Here is a 23,215-nt window from a genome sequence, read left to right as displayed (position 1 = left end):
AACAGAGAAAACAAGTTATTTTTCAATAGCAGGGATGGGTGGAGGAAAGAGAATATCTCCGGTAGGGTGAGACCAAACGAGTTGATGGAACAGTAGCATTAGCAGGTAGGATCAGGTTGTGCTTCTCTGTCAGTGTACATGTGTTGGTAATAACAAGGCTGTAGGATAAGCTCAGCAGGCCAGATTGAACAAATAGATAAAGAAAGATGATGAGGGGCAGATGTAGTCTGTTCTGATACAGACAGAAAGAGAGAGTGAGATACCTAAAGAATTTAATATTGGCTCTGGAAGGCTGCAAAATGCCCAGATGGAAGATGAGGTGTTGTTCCTCAAGTTTGTGTTGGGCTTCATTGTAACAGTACAGGAAGTCACAGAAAGAAAGGTCAGAGTGAGAGCAGAACGGCAAATGACAGGCAATTCTTGTGGACTGAACGTAGGTGTTCTGCAAAGAAAATCTGCGTTCATTTTCTCCAGTGTAGAGAAGACCACATTGTGAAAATTGAAAGTGGTGCATTAGAATGGAAGAATTGCAATTAATTGGTGCTTCACCTGGAAAGGCTATTTGTGTCCCTGGATAGTGAGTAGGGAAGAGGTGTGATTACATGGGAAAGTGTCAGGGGAAAGGACCTCCTAGTAGGAGATAATATTAATATTGGCAGTTCAGAGATCAGTAAAAATAGCAACAGGAAATGCAACAGCCATAACGAAGCAGGATTCTTGATCACAAGAAGTTCTCAGAGGTTGCTGAAACTGCCATGTATATCCAACATTTTCCACATTTACTTAGTTGTTTGTTTCCTTAATTTACAGAATGCCTAATTGAAGCATTATTCTGACTGAAGAGAACACTCCTCAGTGGACTACTTCCACATTTTCCAGGACTTCTCTGTACTTCAATAGCTCATTGTCAGTCTTTTTTCTTGCATGTTTACTGGTAACCCTAAGGCAGTAAAGCATATGACAGGCTGTATTTTCTTCTAAGAGAGAAGAAAGACTTGTGTTTTTGTCATTTCTTTCATGACTTTTGGACATTCCAAGGTGTCAACAAAATACTTCTGAAGTGTAGTCAGTATCGTAATGTAGGAAACATTAGGAATGCGATTTGTATTCTTTTTCCATGTTGAGGAGCAGTCATCATGAGTAGATATCAGGTTTATCGTACAGAACCCATGTAATGTTAAAAACTGTGAATGTGGAACAAAGTGAACAGATAAGATGTTGGAACTGTTTGATAGTGGCCGCTGCTTCCATCACTTTTACCAGGGCCTAAGTCTTTTGTTTTGATCAGTTCACAAAGCTGCAAAAAAATTCTTTACTACTTCTTATCAATTTATCCTTTCTCCTTCTGTTTCCATTGGCACCCTTACTTCAGTTAGAAGTCTTTTAATGCTTCTCAAGTGGTGATGGTTTCCTGCTCTAAACATTTGCTTCAACATTTATTACTTTAGTGCAGAGTCTCAACATACTGTCCTATTCTCTTTGAAGTTTTTCCCTTATTTTTTGTCTCCAAGAGGGTGAGCAAGTAGCCTTCTCATCTTTTTTTTGGAGTGGCTATTGAATTACAGGAGGACAACGTATCTTTGGCACCAGTGTTAATTCAGATAAACGTGATGCTTTACCATGTAATAAGGAAAACCTACGTACCCACAATCTGATCCTGGAATTCCGATATAATATCATCGACCTGAAATGTTAACTTTGCTTCCCTCTCCACAGATGCTTCCGGGTATCTCCACCATTTTCTGGAAATCTCAGATTTCCAGCATCTGCAGTTTTTTAAAAGAAGCCACACAAGTCTGTTTGTATCCACATGAAAGGTCGGGTGAGCTAAACACAACCGGATTGTTTTCTCTCCTTCTCGATTCTGGTGAAGAGATCTCCCAGATCTGAGATGTTAACTGCATTTCTCTTTACACAGGTGCTGCCTGACCTGCTGAGTGTTTCCAGCATTTCTTGTTTTAATCAGTGGTGTGCCAAAATGTCTGAGTCTATTTTCGCAATAACTACATAAAACTACTCTGCTGACATAAATAAGCTGGGTGTTGGATGTACAGCCTGTCGCAACCAAAAAGGCATTTTCTCCAGAGAGCTAGCTGATTCGTATCGATTTTTCCATTGATGGTAGACCTTTGTCACCAATGCTAATCACCACTCCCTTTTAGCATCAATCCTTTTTGTTCCTGCTTCCTTCCTTGGCATAAGTGCAGCCCCATTTACACAGTCAGTTTGTAGTCATTGCCAGTAAAATGAGCAGCAACTGCATTAAGATAGAATTAACAATGTAAGATCGTACTTCACGTTCATTTTGAATCTTAAAATGCTGTACTGTAAGAAACTGTGAGTGTCCTTTACAAGAAGGGAGAAGACAATGCAAAGCAGGAAATAGGAAAGTTTAAGGTGCTAGTGGTGGGATAACAATAGCTTTTGATTAAAAAAAAAGGTGGCAAAGCCACTTATATCAGGGAGACACTGTAAGATCACTATCAGGAGGTGGAATAAGTGATCAAGAGCTAATGAATCAGACACTGGACCAGTTTTAACCTCCCTGCACTATTGTTCAAGATAAATATTACATTCAAATCTATAATCACAGGTGAATGAGAGACAGCAATTATTTTGTATTTATTCAAACTCTTTAAGTCTTACCAGGTGGCTTATTGGGCCTCGGAAGATTTGTTCCACCATACCCATGACAATGACAAAAAATTTATGATGCAATGGGAGACCATTCAGCCCATCATGTCTGTGCCAGTTGATAAAGAGCTATGTAACCGATTCTCACCTTCCAGCACTGGGTTCGTAGCCCTGCAGGCCACAGCTCTTCAAGTACGTATCTGAGTGTTGTTTGAGCATGATGAAGGTTTCTGCCTCTGTCGTCCTCCCAGGCAGTGAGTCCCAGACACCGACCGCTCTCTGAGTGAAAAACAATTTCCCATCTCCTCTCTCATCTTTCTGCCAGTTACTTTAAATCTGTGCCTCCTGGTCTTTGATCCCTTTTGTTCAGGGAAATAAGTCCTTCCCGTTTACTTTAATAGCAATTTTACACAGCTCAACAAAGTCTCCCTTCAGACACCTCATCTCCAGTCATTCCTCATGGATAAAATTTTCCAGTCTGAGTAACGATGATGGTGGCGTTGTTGCTTTTACCATTAAACTGTGTCTTGATCTATCCCTTTGCTCCTCTGGTATTTTCTCTATGCAGAGAATAACTTATTATAGAGTCATAGCATCACAGAGTTGTACAGCATAGAAACAGGCCCACTGCCATCATACCATCTACACAAATCCCACTCACCTCTACTCCCTGCTCATTCAAGTACCTGTCTGGATGCCTCTTAAATGTTGTTACTGTTTCTAGCTCCACCACCTTCTCTGGAAGGTCGTTCCAGACACCAACTACTCTTTGTGTGAAAAATTTACCTCAGATCCTCTTTAAACCTCCACCCACTCACCTTAAACCTGTGGCTTCTAGCTTTAGATACTCCTAACTTGGGAAACAGGCTCTGGCTATCAACCCTATCTGTGCGTCTCATAATTTTATATACCTCTGTCATGTCACTGCTCAGTCTCCTTTGCTCCAGGGAAAACAGGTTCAGCCTATCCAAGAAAAGTACCAGGCAAACTATTGCGTCTGAAGGCTGAAAAGCCCCCTGAACCTGATAGATTGCAATCCAGGGTCTTAAAAGATATGGCCGCAGGGCTAAAGGGAGCATTAGTTGTAATAAGATATAAGATATTTATTTACTAGTCACATGTACATTGAAACACAGAGTGAAATACGTCTTTTTGCATTGCTAAGAATGTGCTGGAGGCAGCCCGCAAGTGTCGCCACGCTTCTGGCGCCAACATAGCATGCCCACAGCTCCTAACCCTATGTCTTTGGAATGTGGGAGAAAACTGGAGCACCCGGAGGAAACCCAAGCAGTCACGGGGAGAACGTACAAACTCCTTAAAGGCAGCAGCAGGAATTGAACCCTGGTCACTGGTCATAGAGTCAGAGAGGCAGACCGTTTGGCCCTTGATTCTAAGCCGACCATCAACCACCCATTTATATCAACCCCGTTTTTTTATGGTCCCCCTATCAACTCCTCCCAGATTTTACCATTCACCCCTACACACAAAGGGCCAATTTACAGTGACCAATCAACCTACCAACCTGCACGTCTTTGAGATGTGGGAGGAAACTGGAGAACCTGGAGGAAACCCACATTGGCCACAGGGAGAACGAGCAAAACTCCACACAGACAGCACCTGTATTCATAATCTTTCTCCCAGGGTTGAGGAGTCTAGAGCTAGAAGACACAAGTTTAAGGTGAGAGGGGAGAGATTTAAAGGGGACAGGTTCTTCACACAGAGGGTGGTGGTTATATGGAATGAGCCACCAGAGGAGGTAGTAGAGGTGGGTTACCACAAGACTTGAAAGCATTTGGACAGGTACATGGATGGAACAGGAGTAGAGGGATACATGCCTAATGCAGGCAAATTAGGATTAGCATAGTTAGGCATTATGTTCGGCAGGGATGAGATGGGCTGAAAGGCCCATTTCTCTGCTGTACAGCTCTAAGATAAGATAAGATATCTTTATTAGTCACATATACATCGAAAAACAGTGAAATTCATCTTTCGCGTAGAGTGTTCTGGGGGCAGCCCACAAGTGTTGCCACGCTTCCGTCGCCAACATAGCATGCCCACAACTTCCGAACCCGTACGTCTTTGGAATGTGGGAGGAAACCGGAGCACCCGGAGGAAACCCACACAGACACGGGGAGAACGTACAAACTCCTTACAGACAGTGACCGAAATTGAACCTGGGTAGATTCTTGGTGGGAAAGAAAGTGATGAGGAGAACGTAAAGTGTCTGCAAAATGACATAGATAAATTGAACAAGTGGACAAAAATTTGATCTATAATGTGGGAAAATACAGATTATCTGTCTTGGTGGGTAGAATAGAAAAGTAATGTAGTGTTTAAATGGAGGGAACTACAGAATGCCACAGTATAAGGGGAACTAGTTGTCCTTTTACATCAAGCACGGGTATTCACAGCAGTTAGTTTCCACAACAAATAATTAGGAAGAAATATGGAATGTTTCCTTTATTGAGGGAATAGAGTATAAAACTGTACAGAGCTATGGTGAGATTGCACCAGGGGATCTGCATTAAACTTTGGTCCCCATGTTTAAGCAGGAATACACTTGCACTGGGGGCAGTTCAGGGAAGGATCACCAGGTTGACCTCGAGGATGAATGTGTTGTCTTATGAACAGACCGGACCTAGGACCATTTGGCATTTGGATGAATGAAAGGTGATGTCATTGAAAAACAAAATTCTGATTGGCCTGAAAAGGGTAGAGCCTAGGAGGATGTTTCCCTTGCAGGGGATTCTGGATCCAGGAGGTTTCAGAGGAAGGGGTCTCCCAGTTAAGAGGATGAATTTCTTCTTTCAGAGGTTTGTGAGTGTTTGGAATCACTGTCCATCCAAAGCTCCTTCAAAGACCCTGAATAGCTTCTTCCCACTACTGTCAGACTTCTGAATCAATCGCCTTTCACAACCCCTTCCCAGTGGTGCTGCCACTTTCTCAGACTCCTAACTCCACCTCTCTCAATTATTCTGTTATTGTCACTTCAGCATTTCTTTCTGCACTATTTCAGATTTACACTGCAATTGTTGCACCATTCTGCTGTTTTGAGCTCCTCATTGTATTTATTGTAGGAATTCGAGGAGGCTGAAGGCCCACATCTCAAGGTTCAACAACAGCCTCTTCCCCACTGACATCATGTTCTTGAACTGACCTGAAAAACCCTAATTCTACCTTGGACTATATTCCCCTCAAGTTGCACTAATGTCGTTATGTCTATTTTTGTTTATTTTGTCATGTAAGTCATGTATAATTTATATTAATTTAAGTTTATACTATTTATGTTTGTTGTGTTTGTAAAATATGCAAAAAGCATATTTTCATGGAACTTATACCCTGGGTATGTATGCCCATGACGATAAACTTGAACTTGACTTGTATTTATTATTACCATGTATACTGTTTGCTCTGTGAGCTTCGTGTGAGCAGAGGATTTCATTGCACTCTAGTGGAAGTGACAACAAGCTAATCTGAAGGTGTTGTCGCCTCCCACACTCTTGCCCCTTCCCAAAATCCTGCCCATCTTTCCCAGAATTTCTTGTTTGAATCTCTCCAGTTGGGTTTCTGCACCTACTACAGTGTCAAAACAGCTCTTATTAAAGTCACTAATTACATCATTTGTGGTCAGGGTGAAGGTAATCCAGTTGCCCTTTCTCACCTGTGTAATACGGAGATGAGGAGGAATTTCTTCCACCTGAGGGTCATGAATCTTTGGAATTTTCAAAACTGTGGAAGCAGAATCAATGAATACACTCCAAACCAAGGTAGGTTTCTTTGGTGTGTTGGAGAAACCAGGGTTGTGGACAACAGGGGCGAAAGTTGGAGCGAAAAACAAAATGCTGGAGGAACTCAGTAGGTCAGGCAGCATCTGTGGAGGGAAATGGACAGTTCAGGTTGAGACCCTTCATCTGGCAGGCACGGTGGTGTAGCGTAGCAGTTAGTGTAACGCTTTACAATGCCAGCGACCCGGGTTCATTTCCGGCCACTGTTTGTAAGGAGTTTGTATGTTCTCCCCATGTCTTGGTGGGCTTCCTCCAGGTGCTCTGGTCTCCTCCCACTTTCCGAAGATGTACAGGTTAGGAAGTTGTGGGCGTGCTATGCTGGTGCAGGAAGTGTAGCAACACTTGCGGGCTGCCCCCAGAACACCCTACGCACGAGATGTATTTCACTGTGTGTTTCGATGTACATGTGACTAATAAAGCTATCTTATCTTGTCTGGACTGAAACATAGAGGGGAGATAGCCAGTATGACACTGTGGAGGGGTGGAGCAAGAGCTGACAAGCGATAGGTGGGTCCAGGTGAGGAGGGGTGATAGGCAGATGGTGAGTGGAAATGGCGCCAGAAGATGGGAGGTGATATGTGGAGGCGACAATGGGCTGAAGATGACGGAATCTGATAGGAGAGCAAGGCAGAGCATGGAATGGTGAGGGAGGTGGGGTGGGTAGTGGGGGAGGGGCTGATGGAGTGGTTGCAGGAGGGGAAAGAAGCAGGATAAGATAAGACAAGATATCTTTATTAGTCACGTACATCGAAACACACAGTGAAGTGCATCTTGTGCGTCGTGTGTTCCGGGGGCAGCCCGCAAGTGTCGCCACGCTTCCGGCGCCAACATAGCACGCCCACAACTTCCTAACCCATATGTCTCTTTTTTTTGGAATGTGGGGCTGGGGGGAGTGTAGAAAGAACTGGGACAGGGGAGGGGAAAAGTTTACCCGAAAGTGGAGAATTCAGTGTTCATGCCTTTGGCATGTGCACTACCCAGGCAGAATATGAGGCGTGAAAGCTGAGCTGAGGCCAAGATCAGATCAACCATGCTCTAATTAATTGGCAGAACAGGTTGAGAGGCACACGGCCAACCGTTGGCCTTATTTCTTATCTTCTTATGTTAAAACCCATGAAGTTGTTTTTTCATGGTGCTAATTAATGTGACTTGATGTCAAACGTTGTTAGACCACGTTTCTGTGCAAAGTTTGCGGGTGTGAGGTTTAAGGGCATCGCACGTCGGTGACACGGGGAAGGGGGTGGGTGCAGTCGCCACCTTCGGTCTGGCAAGTGTTCGGGTCTACACGGCGCGGCATCATCGCTCCACCGTGTTACACAAAACCCACAGAATTGTCAATTACAGCTTCACATTTTTTTTATTTGCCCGTTTGTGCTCGTTTTATTGCATGCAATATGCTTATCTCGCTTATCTCTCTCATGTAAATCGAGCAGGGAGGATCTGGCTCAGCCGACTTCGGCTGGAGATTCCTCTCTGTCCCAAGGTAGTCAATGGAAGAGCGTCGCGGTAAGTGGGAGCAAGCCGGGTCTTTCCATCGCAAACATCCAGGCAGTTTTCGGGATCCCGGACTGTTCATCGTGGGAATAGACGAAGATTAACGAAGTTTGGCGTTGTCCTACCGTTTTGCAAACCGAATTAAAATCACTTCTGGCATTAAGTGACCAATTGCCTTCATATTCACTCCTCGGTTGTACAGGCGACAATAATAAAATTTTGTTCTGCCTGCGTTTTGTTCAGAGTGCAGACGGAATTATTGCAGCCCACCTTTGATTATTATAGTCACTTAAAAGTACAGCCCTAGATGACTGACCGCAGGTTCCCCGCTCTCTGCCTGGGGGAAGAGAAGGCGAATGCATGCAGGACCTGGTGCCAATGAGAGCCAGAAACAGAAACAAACACAAACAAACAATGGTTGTTGTACGATTTAGACTCCGGCGACTTCTTGTTTCAAAATTGGCTCGGGGGTGGGAAGCAGAGGGTGGTGGTTGAAGGTTGTTGCTGGGAATGGAGGCCGGTGACTAGTGGTGTGCCGCAGGGGTCGGTGTTGGGACCCTTGTTATTCGTTATTTATTTCATATCAATGATTTGGATGCGGATGCACAATGCTTGATCAGTAAGTGTGCGGATGACACGAAATTAGGAGGTGGTGTTGATAGTGAAGAAGGTTATGGTAGATGATAGGGAGATCTTGATCAATTGGGGAAGTGGGCTGAGGAGTGGCAAATGGATTTCAATACGGATAAGTGTGAGGTGATGCATTTTGGAAAGTCAAACCAGTGTAAGTCAAACTTATACTATGAATAGTGGGGAACTAGGGAGTGTAATGGAACAGAGGGACCTAGGAGTACAAGTGCATAGTTGGTTGAAAGTGGTGTCACAGGTAGACATGGTGGTGAAAAAGGCGTTTAGCCCACTAGCCTTATCAGTCAGGTCCTGATGGCCTCAACATCAATTTCTCTAACTTTCGGTAACTCCACCTCTTCTTTTTCTCCCCCCCCCAACTCCTTTGTCTTCCCTTATTCCTGTGGCTCCCTTCCCCTTGCCTTGATGACCTGCCCATCTCCTCCCCTCCATCTTTTATTCCATGGTCCAGATTCCTTCTTCAGCCCTTTGCCTCTTCTACCTGTCACCTCTCAGCTTATTATGTTTTCTCCCCCCTCCTCCACCCAGCTACCTTTCCCCTCTCACCTGGATTCGCTTATCAACTATCACCTGAACTCACCCATCCCCTGCCTGCATGTGCTCCTCCCCCTCCCCTCCTCCCACCTTCTTATTCTGGCTTCTGCTTAATCCTTTCCAGTCCTGATGAAGGGTCTCGGCCCGAATCATTGACTGTTTATTTCCCTCCATAAATGCTGCCTGACCTGCTGAGTTCCTCCAGCACTATTTTTTTTGTGTATTGCTCCAGATTCCAGCATCTGCGGAATTTCTTGTGTCTCATTGAGTATCGGAGCTGGGACATTATGTTGCAGTTGTATAAGTCGTTGGTGAGGCCGCACTTGGAGTACTGTGTATGGTTTTTGTCACTATTATAGAAAGGGCACGGTTGAACTTGAAAGAGTGCAGAAAAGATTTACGAGGATGTTGCCAGGACTAGAGGGTCTGAGTTATAGGGAGAGGTTGACCAGGCTGGGTCTTTATTCCTTGGAGTGTAGGAGAATGAGGGGTGATGTTAAAATTATGAGAGGCGTGGATAAGGTGGATGACAACGGTCTTTTCCCCAGGGTAGGGGAGGAATAGGTTTAGGGTGAGAGGGGAAAGATTTAAAAGGGACCTGAGGGGCAACTTTCCCATGCAGAGGCTGATGAGCACATGGAACGAGCTGCCAGAGGAAGTGGTTGAGGCAGGTAGGATAGTATCATTTAAGAAGCACTTGGACAGGTACATGGGGGGGAGGGGTCACTTAGAGGGATATGGGCTGAATGCAGGAAATTGGGACTAGCTGGGTGGGCACCGTGGACTGGTTGGGCCGAAGGGCCTGTATCTGTGCGGTGTTGCTCTGTGGCTCTATAAACTCCTTCCGCTCCGAATCTACCTCGCGTGATTCATGGGATCTAGCAAGTTTGCCACCACCATGCTGGAGAGCAGACTCCTCTCAAAATCGCCATTAAAAAAATGAAACCTTACTGCTTGTTTGCAGAATAATATGACTCGCGCTATACTGCGAGCACAATACTTCAAAAGCAAAGAGAGAAGCGCAAATTAAGCAACACTAGTGTTCCCTATAAAAGCGCCCACAATACATTCGCGTCAATTTGGATCACAGATAGGTATTGAGTTTCTTTAGAAAGCCAGAAAGATGTTTGACTCTACGTTACATTCTTCATGCTGTCCTTGGCAGATTTTGTTTTGGAGGTAGAGGTTGTTAGAGGTAGAGGATATTTTAATTTTAAATTTCATGAGTTTTGCATTTTAACTTTAAATGCATTCTTAATCTGTTTTGACAATAAATGCATTTATAACCGTTATTGGATACATTTCCACTGACAGCCTTCGGTATCCCAGCTGTGCACAAGCAGGCTGTTACTTTTGATCCGATTGTTCCAACAGGTTTGATTGCAAATGTAGCTTTAAGTGAGATAGGTATCGGATCGAACCCCACCGCGGCAGCGGTGCAAGGAACCTCACTGTGGCGTAAACGACCACCTGTTGCCCGCGCTTTCATCCTTTCTACATTATCCCCTAGTTAGACATTGTTTCACGAAAGCGATGCCAGTCCCCAATACAGCACAGCACTCGAAAATAAAAATACATTCTTATTTCCTGTATTTTCTGCTTTCGATATGGCACTGTACCCAGCCACTAAATATAATAAACATTTAATTTGTTAAAATTGGTTCCTGTAGTTTCTATTTTAAATGAAACGCCCAGTTTGCATCTTTTTAAGGTTGAGAAGTTGAACGAAGTGGTTTTTATTTGTTGAACCCAGAGTTTCCCCAAGTAGTTTCTCTCCAGTGAATGATGCACATTGCTACTTTCAACACCAGGCAATTTAGTATTTTTTTTAAAAAAAAGACTTAAATGCATTTTGATTGCATTATTAAATGCAATATTATTAGATTGCTTAAAGCAATGTTACAGTCGGTTTAAAGTAAAGCCTTCTCCGTCAGTCAGCGCCGGCTGTGCAAGGGCTAATTCCCCCTATCCGAGCCAGTGGTACGATCCTTTAGGTAGCTGTCACCGTGCTGAATCGGAGCGCCAGCCGCCTGCAACCTAACCTGATGGTGGACCCTGCTCCCGCCCTCCTCGCTCTCCCATTGGCCCTGGCCCCGGCCGACGGGGCAGCAGCGGGCGCTCGATTGGCTGCCGGCCGGCCGCGGCTCTGCCCTTGGTCCGGAGCGTTCTAGCATGCTGGGTTGAGCGGTGGCGGGAGTCCGCCGCTGCCGCCCGTGCAGGAGGGCGACTGTGAGCCTCGCAGTTTGCAGCAGAGCCCCGCCGTCTCCGCTCGTCGCCGGGGAGGGAGGGCAAGTCGCCGCGCACCCCCCCCCCCCATCATCCCCACCCCCGACACGGGAGAGCATGCAGCCGGCTCGCCAGTGAAGCTGGCCCTCGCCTGCCGCTTGGACTGAATGACGGGGCGGGCGTCGCTTTGAAGGATGTGGCGGCGGTTGTGAGGGGCAACCGGTTGCGAGGGGTGGGTGCACAAGGGGGAAGGGACCTCTCGGTGCGGTCTCCCTCTCTTTTGTGTGAGTGTGTCTGTGTCTTCCCAACGCCCTCCCACCCCTCACTGGCAGTGCAGAGGGAGATGGGCTCTCGGCGGCGGCTGCTGCTACCGCACTGAAAGGATGTGGCGCTTCCCCCTCAAGAAGATCCGCAAACAGTTCAAACTGCTTCTGCTGCTCGTCCTGCTCACGTTTGGCATCTGGTTCACATACCTGCACATCGCGGTGCTCAAGAGTGGCAGAGCACTCAAGCTGCACCTCGCCTACGGACGCGGTGAGCACCCTGTTTATAATTGTATTTGACTGAAATGAATAGACAACCCCCTAGTCTCACACTTGGGCTACTGTGCTTGAAACCTTGAACAGATCTTGGCTGGCGGCACAACTTCAACATGACAACTGCAAGCGAAAAGTAAAATTGTTGCTGTTTATTTGGCTCTGAAATATGTAGACGGATTGCTCTTGACGCACGGTTAACATGGCCAAACGCTGTGGTCATTTTTGATCTAATTATAATTGCGACTAGAACATCTTTTCAGATTAGAATCGAGAACATTTGTTGACTGCATTGCGAGCGAACTTGTTTGAAGTTTCTTTTAAAATAAACTTAGGTCACGGATCTGTTGGTAGGAACACCTGATGCTATCCTGGAGTTGTTCGGATGCGCTCTTGCACCAGGTACACCGAATGCATGAGTGTGAAAATGTGCCTGTGATTTCTCACTAGCAAGAGCAGTGTCACACTGATCTGTGTTTGTTTCTTCAAATTATAGTGATTTGATGTGACATCAATGATTGTATCTAAACTGTGGCGTTGGTTGCAACTGGAGTAACAACAGTAACCACTTTAAAGCGGTAGGTGCTGACTCGCAGCGGGGTTGAGGACACCGCGAATTCCGGCTGAGAATCGCACCACAGTTTTAAAGTAGCTAAAGCGGTAGAACGGAGGGGCAAATCAGAATATACGTGGTATTTTCTAGGCCATATTTGTCGGCAGATTGCCATCTACATTCGTGTTTGACAAACAACTGGCACGCAGTTAAATGTATGTATGAATGTCAGAGGCTTGAGAGAGTAGTGTAATGTTTTACTGATCAGAGGAAACAGAAATAGAAGGCGGTAGTTACTATGTTTGCCTGTCTGGGGATGGGAGTCGTGCATGTCCAAGATGATGAATATCGACACTTTCTGCAGTTTAAGTGCAGTCGGGACCAAGTTTTTATTTTGCGCGTGTTTGAATGTTTTAATATAGTTCCCAAGCCTCATTCCATCCTCCCTTGGATGTGGGATTGAGGCCAGACGCCATTCCCTGGATGTTGGATTGAGACTGGATATCATTCCAGAAATGTGGGGACTCAGGCCCGACATCATCCCATGGATGTGTGGGCGGAGTCCAGGTATTAGTTCATGAGCTTTGTGACTCGTGCTACTTTCCATTGATACTTCTAGGCGACAACTTGTTGAGTTAATTACTTTTCATGCACAGTATTTATCCGGCTAGGGACAGAAGAATATTCACAGCTGGTAGCTGCCCATCTAACCTTACATTTCCACAGTGATCATTAAGCAGCAACTAGGAACTCGGGAGAATTTTTCTCCTTCAGGCTGCAGCGGTCAGCTGTAATACCATCTGTCTTTACCTTTCGTTGTCTTGGTGAAGCAGCCAGCATAATCAAAGACTCCACCCACCCGGGACATTCGCTCTTCTCTCCTCTTCCATCAGGTAGAAGATACAGGAGTCTGAGGGCACGTACCACCAGACTTGACAGCTTCTACCCCACTGTGATAAGACTATTGAACGGTTCCCTCAACAATGAGATGGACCATGACCTCACGATTTTCCTTGTTGTAACCTTGCACCTTATTGCACTGCACTTTCTTTGTAGCTGTGACACTTTACTCTGTTCTGTTACTGTTTCTACCTGTACTACATCAATGCACTCTGTACTGACTCAATGTAACTGCACTGTGTAATGAATTGACCTGTACAATTAGTATGCAAGACAAGTTTTTCATTGTACCTCGGTACAAGTGACAATAATAAACCAATGCCAATACCAATCTGAACTGGTGGTAAACTAACACATCCAACCCTGAACTCTCCACTTTGAATGAATCAACTATTCCCTCTCCCAGCAAAGGACTGAATGTCCTTTTAAGTTATAAGTTTAACTTGCCGAACGAACAGAAGGACGGGGTGTGCATATGAAGGCTGTGACACTTATTGCAGACAGAGTACGTATGTGAATTATTAGATCATGGACATAAAGAGAGTAAATATTAAAGGGTTTAGCTTTTTTAAATCCCTAAACCTGGCTGAAATCTTCCCAGGTTGCCAAGAGAAGAGGGGGGGGGGGGGGGAAGAGTGGAAGCTTTGACCATCATTTTCCAATCCTGTCTGGGTACAGGTATGGTGCTGATAAACTGCTAATGGACCGTTGTTTAAAAATAATTACAGATTAGTTCGCATAATCTCAGTGGTAGGTAAGTTATTTTTAAAAAATGTAAGAATGGTTTTATTCTTAGAAAGACACAGATCAGAGGAGGATAGTCATCATTGTTTTTTTTAAAGAAAAAGGCACACCTGACTGACCTGATTTTTATTGAAGAGGTGGCAAGGAGGGCATTGCTTTTGATGCACTGGATGAGACTTGTGGCAGAATCCCATATGACAGATTGATCAGTTGACAAAAAGCAAGTGGGGACCCAAGGAAAGCAATGTTTGGATTTTAAATCAGCTCAGCAGCAAGCAGAAAAGCTTAATGGTCAATGGAGTGTGATTGTCAGTGGAGTTCTACAAAGCTCATTGCTTGGTGATGATATATCAATGACTTAGATTTAAATATCAGGAGCATAATCAAGATGTTTGCAGTTGCATGATAGAGAAAAGTCACAGACTTCAGGAAGCTAACAATAAATTGGCCAGGTGCACAGAAAAACACGATGATGCTGGAGGAACTCAGCAGGCCAGGCAGCATCCATGGAGAAAAGCAGACGGTCAATGTTTCGGGTCAGGACCCTTCTTCAGGACTGAAGATAGGAAAAGGGGAAGCCCAATATATAGGAGGGAAAAGCAGAGCAGTGATAGGTGGACAGAAGAGGAGGTGGGTGGGCACAGGGTGGTGATAAGTAGATGCAGGTAAGAGATAGTGATCGGCAGGTGCAGGGGAGGAGGGTGGACCTCATTTTCCGTCTTGGAACCTTACAGCCAAATGGCATGAACATTTGAATTCTCCCACTTTAGGTAATCCTCAACCCCCTTCCCCACACCCCCCCCCAACCATGCTTCTTCTCTTCTTCCCTTTCCTAGCCCCTTTTTTTCCCTCTCTCTCCTTACCTTTGACCCATCCCCCGGTGGATCTGCACTCCCCTCCTCCCCAACACCTGCCTATCACTATCTCTTACCTGCATCTACCTATCACCACCCTGTGCCCACCCCGCCTCCCCTCTTTTGTCCACCTATCACTGCTCTGCTTTTCCCTCCTATATATCGGGCTTTCCCTTTTCCTATCTTCAGTCCTGAAGAAGGGTCCTGATCCGAAATGTTGACCGCCTGCTTTTCTCCACTGATGCTGCCTGGCCTGCTGAGTTCCTCCAGCATTGTCGTGTTTTTCTTCTAGATTCCAGCATCTGCAGTCCTATGTTTCTCAGGTGCACAGAAAATTTGAAAATGGAGTGCGCAGAGCTGTGAGTTTATGCATTTGGGGAGGGGAAATCAATGCAAGGGAACACACAGTAAATATTAGTGTACTCAGGACACATTGAAGAACAGAGGGACCTTGAAGAGTCTGTACACAGATTACTTAAGGTAATGGGACATGTAGATAAGGTAGTTAAGAAGGCATATGTGCTACTTTTCGATTATTAGATGAGGCAGAGAAGCCATGAAAGAACTGTGCAGAATACCTGTTAAGTCATAGATGGAGTGAAACGTGCAGTTCTGTGATCACTGTCAGTGCAGTTCTGGCCATTACATTACAGGAAAGAGTTAAAGTAGGTCCTGATGCTTGTGAGAATGCAAGAGCTGGAGAAATCCGGACGTGAAGAAAGATTGCACAGATGGATTTGTTAACCTCGGAACAGCAGGCTAAGGAGAGATTTAATTGAGATGCATGCAATTATATGGGACCTAGCTAGAGTTAAAACAGGGCTCTTTTCCCCTTTAGTGGGGTGTGACGCAATCAAGGGGCAGAGATATAAAGTAATCGGAAGAAGAATGAGTGGGTGCTGGATGTCTGGAACTTACTGCCAGAAATGGTGGCAGAGCCGGAAACCTCCATTATACTTCAATATTACATAGATATGCACATGAAGTGCCCTTTCTTGCAAAGCTGTGGGCCAGTACTTTAAAAGTGGGACTTAAGCTGGAAGGTCACTATGTCCACTTAGTTGATGTGACAAGGGTCTGAGATCTGCAAATTCTGCCTCTTCAACTAGTGGTTGCAGTCTGCAATTGCAGACATGGTTATTATCGCAGAATAGAATCAGAATCAGGTTTATTGTCACTGTCTTATGTTACATGAAATTTGTAGTTTTGTGGAAGCAGTACAGTGCAAAGACATAAAACTACTACATATTACTAAATAAATAAAGCAAAAAAAAAGGAATAATGAGGTAGTGTTCATGGGTTCATGGACCATTCAGAAATCTGATGGCGGAGGGAAGAAGCTGTTCCTAAGTTGTTGAGTGTGGGTCTTCAGGCTCCTGTACCTCCTCCCCGATGGTAGTAACGAGAAGGGGGCATGTCTCAGATAGTGGGTCCTCAATGATGGATGCTGCCTTCTTGACGCACCGCCTCTTGAAGATGTCCTCGATGGTGGGAGGGTTGTGCCCGTGATGGAGCTGGATGAGCCTACAATCTTCCGCAGCCTCTTGCGATCCTGTGCATTGGAGCCTCCATATTAGGCTGTGATGCGACCAGTCAGAATGCTCTCCACTGTACATCTATAGAAATCTGTAAGAGTCTTTGGTGACACACCAAATCTCCTCAAACTCCTAACAACGTAGAGCCGCTGGCATGCTGGCTGTTGAATAGTGATGTCTGAACCAGGGCAGAGAAAACAAATTTATTGTTGGTAAAAATATTTGGTAAATATCATTTAAAAAAAACTTGTTCTGTTTTCATTTTTTTTAGCATTGGTTATGATTTTATGGCAGAGTTTCCCATAAACTGTTGTAATTGTTCTTCAAATTCAATTAAAAAGGTATAGACACCAAATGTAGGTGAGTTATATGAAATGTTAGATATTATGGACCCGGTGGGTGTGAGTCGGATCAATGCCCACTGTCTTAGAATTAATCCCGGATGTCTGCTATTCAGGTTGTGCAGTGCTCGATGTGTGTGCACCTGAGGCACTTGCCCACCTCTTTGGCTGTTGAACTGCTTCCCTATAATTTTATGCTTTTTGCTTTGATTGTATCAAAGAGCTCAGCAAGATCTTTCATTTGTATCCCATGCTTCTGTGCAGCCTTTGCTAAATATTTTATCAATGGCTTACACATCCTGGCGATGAATAAGGCAGGGATTTATTGCTTACCTCCAGCTGTTCCGAACTGACAGGGCTGCTGGGTTCGGGGCTGATGTCACGCACAGGTCAGACAGGCATAGATCTGACACCATCACATAGTTTTATAAAAATTCAACTGTTTCATTGTCACTTTTAATTACACAGAATTTTTATTTTCAGATTTACAAAAGAAACCTCATATTATTTTCATATTATTTTTAGTTTGCAGTTATAGTGTGTTCTCCACTTACCACACCAATTGCAAGTGTTATCTGTAAGATATTACTTTATTAAACTTGCTTCCATATTTTTGCATCCACTTGTTCTTCCCACTGCTGTCTGTGTAATTGAGGGAATGGTGGTGTCGTGGTCTTAGGCTAAGCCCACAGGTTTAGACCATGAGGTAGAATTTAATGATGTCAAAGTCAGTATTGTGGCGACTTACCGGTATCGAACCAGCTCCCGAGATCACCAGCATCGTTGGAGGCCCCGACCCAAGATGGCACGGGGCCCTCCTCCTTCTCCATCATTGGGCTAGGAAAGCCCGCGCGCGGGAAGGTCAGGTGACCTGCGCGTGACGTCAGCGCGGGAACTGTAGCACGGGAAGAGTTTCGGTATTAAAAGGTGCACCGTGCCCCTGTCGAGCAATCGACTTCTGACTCCAAGCAACAGACTCTGTGTCTTTATTCTATAGTAGTGTAGCTAGCTGCTACATTATCAGTAATAGTGACCATCAGATTATTGTAAAGATCCACCTGATTCATTGATGTCCTTTAGGAGGGAAATCTGCTGTCTGTACATGGTCCTGACTACATGTGACTCCCGATCTACCTGAAGCTCCCTAAGCAGTCCCCCCACACAACCACTCTCCCTCACCTGGCCAAACTCATTCTCACATCAAAAAATTTCTACTTTTAACTCCACTCACTTCCTCCAGATCAAAGGTGTAGCTGTGGGAATCTGCATGGGTCCAAGCTATGTCTGTTTCGGGGTACATAGAACAGTTGCAGTTTTAGTCATTGATAGGAGTGGAGCCTCTTTATCGGTACATCAACAGGTATATTGGTGTTCCTTCCTGCCCTCTCACACAATTCAATAGTTTCATCATCATCGCTGCCAGTTTCTGCCCTGCTCTCACTTTCAAATGGCCATCTCTGCTTCTTCCCTTTTTTTGCCTTTTCCACATCTCAGGGGGTGGATTAATGACCAATACAGATTACAAGCCCGCAGTTACCTTGACTATAACTCCCCTGACCCTTCTGTAGGGATTCATAGAACATAGAGCATTGCAGCACAGTACAGGCCCTTCAGCCCACGATGTTGTGCTTGCATTTTATCCTGCTCTAATATCTATCTAACCTTTCCCTCCCACATAGCCCTCCATTTCTCTATCATTCATGTGTCTATCTAAGAGCCTCTTAAATGTCCCTCATGTATCTGCCCCCACAATGTCTGCTGGCAATGTGTTCCACACACCCACCACTCTCTGTGTAAGAAAAAAAATTACCTCTAACGTTCCCCCATCCCTTTCTCCATCACCTTAACATTATGCTCCCTCGTGTTAGCCATTGTCGCCCTGGGAAAAAGTCTCTGACTGTCCACTCGATCTATGCCTCTTATCATAGACTCCATTCTGTTCTGTCTCTCCAGCTCCGTCATTTCTGTACTAATAATTACACTTTCCCTGCTGGTGCTTCTGAGATGCCTTCCTTTTCCCTTAACTATGGCTTCCCTTTGCCGTAGTTGACAGGACGTCCAAATGCAAAGAGTTCCTGTTGTTCTTGCCTTCTACGCCACCAGCCTCCAGATGCATGGAAATTATTGTACAAAATTACCATCACCTTCTACCGCCAGACACATCTTTCCTGCCTCTCCCCTTTCAACATTCCGAAGGGATCCTTCCCTCTGTGACTCCCTGGATCTACTTCCCATCTCCACCCAACTCTCGCTCCTCACAGCACCTTCCCTACAACCACAGGAGATGCAACAACTGCCTATTTCGCCTCAAGATACTATCCAGGGACCCAAAAACTCCTTCCAGGTGAAGGAATGATTTCCTTGAACTTCCAATTTGTGTTCGATGTTCACAAGCTCCCTACATTGAAGAAAGAAGTTGTGCATTGGGTAACCGCTTTGTGGTACACCTCTGCACCACCTGTACGGGTGATCCTAATCTTTCAGTTGCCTGCCACTGTAATTGTCCATCCCACCCTATTTTTGTCCATTTACACTGTTCCAGTGAAGCTGAACGGAAGCTCGATGAACAGCATCTGATCTGATAGGACACATTATAGCCCTCAGGATTCAATTCTCTGTCGTTGGACTCTGCAGTTTGTATCAGGAACGGCCTGCACTGATTTTACAGTTGCAGCATTGTTTTTCGTCCTCCTTCCGCATTCATCACATCCTATATATCTCTTCTGGGGAGACTGTGTGCCTTCACCACTCTAGATCAGTGCCACATCTGTATCACAGTCAGTCCTGGTCTCCACTCTCACACACCCTTTTTTCTCTCCACTCCCGCCCCTTCCCTGCAACTTAAGACGTGCACGTTTTCATTCTTTGACTGGTTCTGAGTTCCAGCTTCTTTGACATTGAGCTTGGTCAAATGCTGCCTTAATACCACTTCCACCTCCTCTTCTGGAATTCAGCGTCTTTGCCTTTGTCTGTGTTTTGGCAGAGACTTCGATAACACATGGAGTTGGGTGGTCCTGGGAGATCCTGAAGTGAGCATTGGTGAACAAGTGCCACTTGATGGTACTGACAAGGACAACTTCCATCGCTCTGATAATGGATAGTGGACCAATGGGGCAGTAACTGAATTTTGGTGCAACAGATAGCTGCTGCCTCACACCTCCAGCGAGCCGGGTTCAATCCTGACCTCTGGTGCTGTCTGTGTGGAGATTGTATGGTTCTCCTTGTGACTGTCTGGGTTTCCCCTGGGTGCTCGGGTTTCCCCTGGGTGCTCGGGTTTCCCCTCACATCCCAAAGATGTGTGGGTTGGTAGGTTAATTGGCCGCTGTAAATTGCCCCCAGTGTGTAAGTGAGTGGTAGAATCTGCAGGGGGTGTTGATGGGCAAGTGAGAGAGAATAGCTTTCAGGGAAATAAGTGAGGGAATGGGACTGACAGCGTTGCCCTGAGAGCTGACATAGGTTCATTGGGCTGAATGGCCTCCTTCTGTGTCATAAGAAAATATGTAATTGGCCCTACTTTTGGTGGTTAAGCAGTATCTGGTCAATTTTCCATATAGTCGGGCAGGCACGGCAGTGTAGCGGTTAGCATAACGCTATTACAGCGCCAGCGACCCGGGTTCGATTCCAGCTGCCGTCTGTAAGGAGCTTGTATGTTCTCCCTGTGTGTCTGCGTGGGTTTCCTCCGGGTGCTCCGGTTTCCTCCCACATTCCAAAGATGTACGGGTTAGGAAGTTGTGGGCATGCTACATCACCACCGGAAGCGTGGCGACACTTGCGGGCTGCCCCCCAGAACACTATGCAAAGGGTGCCATTTCACTGTGTGTTTTGATGTACGTGTGACTGATAGAGAAGTCTTATCTAATCTAGGTAGCAGCACCGTAGCTGGAGTAAATCAGGTTTGCCAGCGATGAAATTAGTTCACTAGCACACATCTTTAGCAACACTGTTGAGATGTTGGTAGAGCCCGTTGTCTTTGCTGTATTCTGTGTACTCAACTGGTCATCATATCACACAGAGGTATATGGGCTGGCTGACTTTGGGCTTCTGCGATGGCTTATCCTCAGGAGAAGGCTGAGATGGAATATCCATTTGGCATATCTTGCAAACGTGAGGATGGAAATGTTAATGGAGTGGTCTCCCCCTTCTCCGTTGCTTGTTGAATTGTCCATGAATGACTTTAATGACTTCATGTGGCAGGAATGTGAGCTTTGATCCGCTGTTGGCTGCAGGAGTATGCTGCTGTTGTGATGCATCATGCACGTAGTCCTGACGTAGCTTCACCAGGCAACCACAGGCCGTGGTTTAATTCCCTTCACTTCCAGGTGCCTTTTCGTACACTTCCGTGTCCCAAAATTCTAGATTGTTCAAGCTTGTTGCACCGGGGCTGACTGGATGTATTTGACTACTCTAGATTTTTAAAGTATTCTTTAATGTTTGCCATAAATGAGACATCCTTATTGTCAACCACTCTCTGGTTTTCACAAGGCTCAGTGGCCTTGTCACACTTTGTGGTGGGAAAAGGGACAGGGGCAGGGAGGGGAGCTGGGGTGGAATCTGATATTCCCTGTTATCAGCATTCATAAGATTAATGAGGATAAAATATCCATAGAAGGAGGCTCATAAAAGTGATGTTCAATGGTGTGGAATACTCCAGGTTCCTTATCAAAAGAATAAGATTTATCAAGTAAAATTACTTTGAGTAACAGGATGCATAGGTAGCAGCCATCATGAACACAGCCATTGAATCTAAGTTGGCAGGAATATAGTACTCTGAATGATTGGATGGGAGCTTCTCCTGATTGCTTTGCACACTTCTCATTGCCAAGTCAGTGATTTCATCCAGTCACTTTGATTCCCTCACGTTGGTTTAGGAGAGATGGTGGGACATATTTTAGATAAGATGTATGATATTGTCAGTCAAGGTTCATTCAAGTTTCTGGGCTGATGCACCATTATTCACCTTGCCTGTTTAATCTGCTGGTCACTGAATCCTGATGAGCCTCAATAGACCACTTATAATGGTGGTTTCCTGCCTTTTCAAATGAAACTCCTATTTGTTTACTTCCTGTTAAATATGGGACCCCAACCCCCAGGATGATGTCACTGAATCAAGTCAAGTCGAGTTTATTGTCAAATGCACATGTACGGTGAGGTGCAGGTGAAATGAAAAACTTGCATGTAGCAGCATCACAGGCATGTAGATTCAGACAACACACAGAACATAAGTTATACATAAATTATACAAGACTGAAGAAAAAAAGATATTCAATCGGAGACAAATGCATGGTAGTGCAGGAGGTAGCCCGTAGTGTTCCATTGTTGAGGTTGGATGATGGTTGTGGAAGTTGATTGAAGAACCAGATGGTTGCAGGAAATAGATTGTTCCTGAGCCTGGTGGTGTGGGACTTCAGGCTTCTGTACCTCCTGCCCGATGGGAGCAGTGAGAAGAGGGCATGACCTGGATGGTGGGTCCTTGATGATAGGTGTAGCCTTCTTGAGCTTTCATACTCATTATAAAAGTTTGGAGGTGTTCCAGGAATATCAAGAGATTACTGGTGGCTCTCAAGATCAGTGGTAGCCTGCAAGGTGTACTTTTATTCATTTTAACGTTTTTTTTGGTGAAATTTTTAACTAAATTACCACCATTATTAAAGTCTTATGAATCTCTTGTAATCTTTACCAGCCCTTCTCAGGGCAACACATTTTGGGGACTACTTTCCTGGAGCCAGAGACAGAAGAGTGTCTGTGTATATATATATATATATATATATATATATATATATATAGAGAGAGAGAGAGAGAGAGAGACACACAAGAAATTCTGCAGATGCTGGATGTATCTGGAGCAACACACAAAAAGTGCTGGAGGTCAGGCAGCATCATGGAGGGAAATAAACAGTCAACGTTTCAGGCCGAGACCCTTCATTGGGACTGGAAAGGAAGAGGGCAGAAACCAGAATAAGAAGGTGGGGGGAGGGGGAGGAGCAAACGCAGGCAGGTGATAGGTGAGTCCAAGTGGTAGGCAAGTCCAGGTGAGAGGGGGAGGTAGTGGGTGGGGAGGAGGAGAAGATGTAATGAGCTGAGATGTGATCGGTAGAAGAGGCCAAGGGCTGAAGAAAGGGGAACCCGGTAGGAGAGGGCAGTGGACCATGGAAGAAAGGATGGGGGAAGGGAGGAGAGGAGATGGGAAGGTCATCAACGCGGGGTAAGGGAGCCACAGGAATAAGGGAAGACAAAGGAGTGGGGGAGGGAAAGAAGGGGTGGGGTTACTGCAAGTTAGAGAAATCGATGTTGAGGCCATCAGGTTGAAGACTCCCAAGGTGGAATATGAGGTGTTGTTCCTCCAACCTGTGCCTGGCCTCAACCTGGCAGTAGAGGAGGCCGTGGATAGATATGTCAGTATGGGAGTGGGATGTGGAATTGAAGTGGGTGGC

At 45.3% G+C, this 23,215-nt stretch overlaps 1 protein-coding gene across 1 annotated transcript in view; it reads left to right on the top strand.

The window, feature by feature from the left end:
• The first annotated feature begins 11,292 nt into the window (after positions 1 to 11,292).
• The window catches only part of LOC127577716 (N-acetyl-beta-glucosaminyl-glycoprotein 4-beta-N-acetylgalactosaminyltransferase 1-like), a 591,438-nt gene continuing 579,515 nt past the window's right edge, over positions 11,293 to 23,215 (top strand). Inside the window, exon 1 of the mRNA XM_052029203.1 lies at positions 11,293 to 11,855. Coding sequence (XP_051885163.1) covers positions 11,705 to 11,855 — 151 coding nt within the window. The 5' untranslated portion in view covers positions 11,293 to 11,704. The remainder of the gene's footprint in view (positions 11,856 to 23,215) is intronic.

This window comes from Pristis pectinata, chromosome 14 (assembly GCF_009764475.1).
Source record: "Pristis pectinata isolate sPriPec2 chromosome 14, sPriPec2.1.pri, whole genome shotgun sequence".
Classification (NCBI taxonomy): Eukaryota; Metazoa; Chordata; class Chondrichthyes; order Rhinopristiformes; family Pristidae; genus Pristis; species Pristis pectinata.
The sequence above is the reverse complement of the archived record's forward strand: the minus strand, read 5'-3'. Positions and strand labels throughout refer to the sequence as shown.